Consider the following 1,223-nt stretch of genomic DNA (forward strand, 5'->3'; position numbering starts at 1 on the left):
TTTCTTCCTCTTTATATCTATCCTTCCATCTTTCTTTCTTTTAATATCTATCTCTACAGAATCGCCGACGCCACCACATCTTCCAAGGGACTCCCCAAAACTTGCAGGGGCTGGCCCCCCGCACACACGGATAATCGTTTTTGAAATTTTTTGTAGACATGAGGTCTCGCTGTGTTGCCCAGGCTGGTCTCAAACTCGTGGGCTCCAGCGATCCTCCCGTCTTGGCCTTCCAAAGTGCTGGGATCATAGGTGTGAGCCTCTGCACCTGGGCCCCACCCAGTCTTTGTTCCTCATTCTGAACTCCATATCCTGACATTCCACCCCACCTCCTCTTAACACCCAATCCTGAGATCACAGAGCCTTGACTCCTGCCCATGAAAAGGAGTCCAGTCTGCTTTGGGTAAAGGAACAGGGGTGAGAAAGGAGGGATCTGGAGAGGGCCACTCACTCACCAATCGGAGCACCTGGTCCCCGTGGGCTGACGGTGATATTCCTAGGAGTGTCTGTGAACCAAAGAAAGGCTAAGTCCGAATACATGGGACCGTCTCCCCTGCCCCGAGACTCTTCTTCCCTGAACACACACACTTGGGAGGCAGAATTGCTCAACGTTTAAGAAGAGCATGAACTATAGAGTTGGGCTGTCCAGGCTGGAACCCACGCCCCTCACTTATTAGAGGGGGGCATCTGACCACATCTGTGAGCCGATGTTCCCATCTGTCAAATGAAATCAGTGATATCACTTATAGGCTGACATGAAAACTAGAATAATAATGACTGGGCACGGTGGCTCATGCCTGTAATCCCAGCACTTTGGGAGGCCAAGGTGAGAGGATTGCCTGTGAGACGTGCCTGGGCAACTTGGCAAAACCTCATCTCTACAACAAATCAAAAAATGAGCCAGGCATGGTAGCTGCCATCCCAGCTACAACTCAAAAAAAAAAAAAAAGAATAATGGTAGTAGCACAGTGTTTGACATACGAGGGGGAAATCCAAAAACACCTGGAATATCTTCTGGACGGTGGGGCCTGTGTAGTCCAGGCTCCTCCCACTAGGTGAGTGTTCTAGAAACCCATCGGCAAACGTGGACCAGCTAGTGTGGTTGTGAGAAGTTGTGTTTGGCTTCAGTGAACTTTTTTGGAGATTCTTTTTTTTTTTTTTTGAGCTGGAGTCTCACTCTGTTGCCCAGATTGGAGTGCAGTGGCCACTCCCGGCCACCGCAGCCT

The 1,223-nt window shown here is 50.0% G+C and overlaps 1 protein-coding gene across 1 annotated transcript in view; it reads right to left on the reverse strand.

Annotated features, from left to right (window-relative positions):
• GP6 (glycoprotein VI platelet) overlaps nucleotides 1-1,223 on the reverse strand; it is a 37,946-nt gene that overhangs the window by 2,116 nt on the left and 34,607 nt on the right. The window contains exon 10 of the mRNA XM_021716075.1: nucleotides 453-503. Coding sequence (XP_021571750.1) covers nucleotides 453-503 — 51 coding nt within the window. The remainder of the gene's footprint in view (nucleotides 1-452; nucleotides 504-1,223) is intronic.

This window comes from Carlito syrichta, unplaced genomic scaffold, assembly GCF_000164805.1.
Source record: "Carlito syrichta isolate Samal-C Ts95f unplaced genomic scaffold, Tarsius_syrichta-2.0.1 Scaffold308154, whole genome shotgun sequence".
In the NCBI taxonomy this organism is placed as follows: domain Eukaryota; kingdom Metazoa; phylum Chordata; class Mammalia; order Primates; family Tarsiidae; genus Carlito; species Carlito syrichta.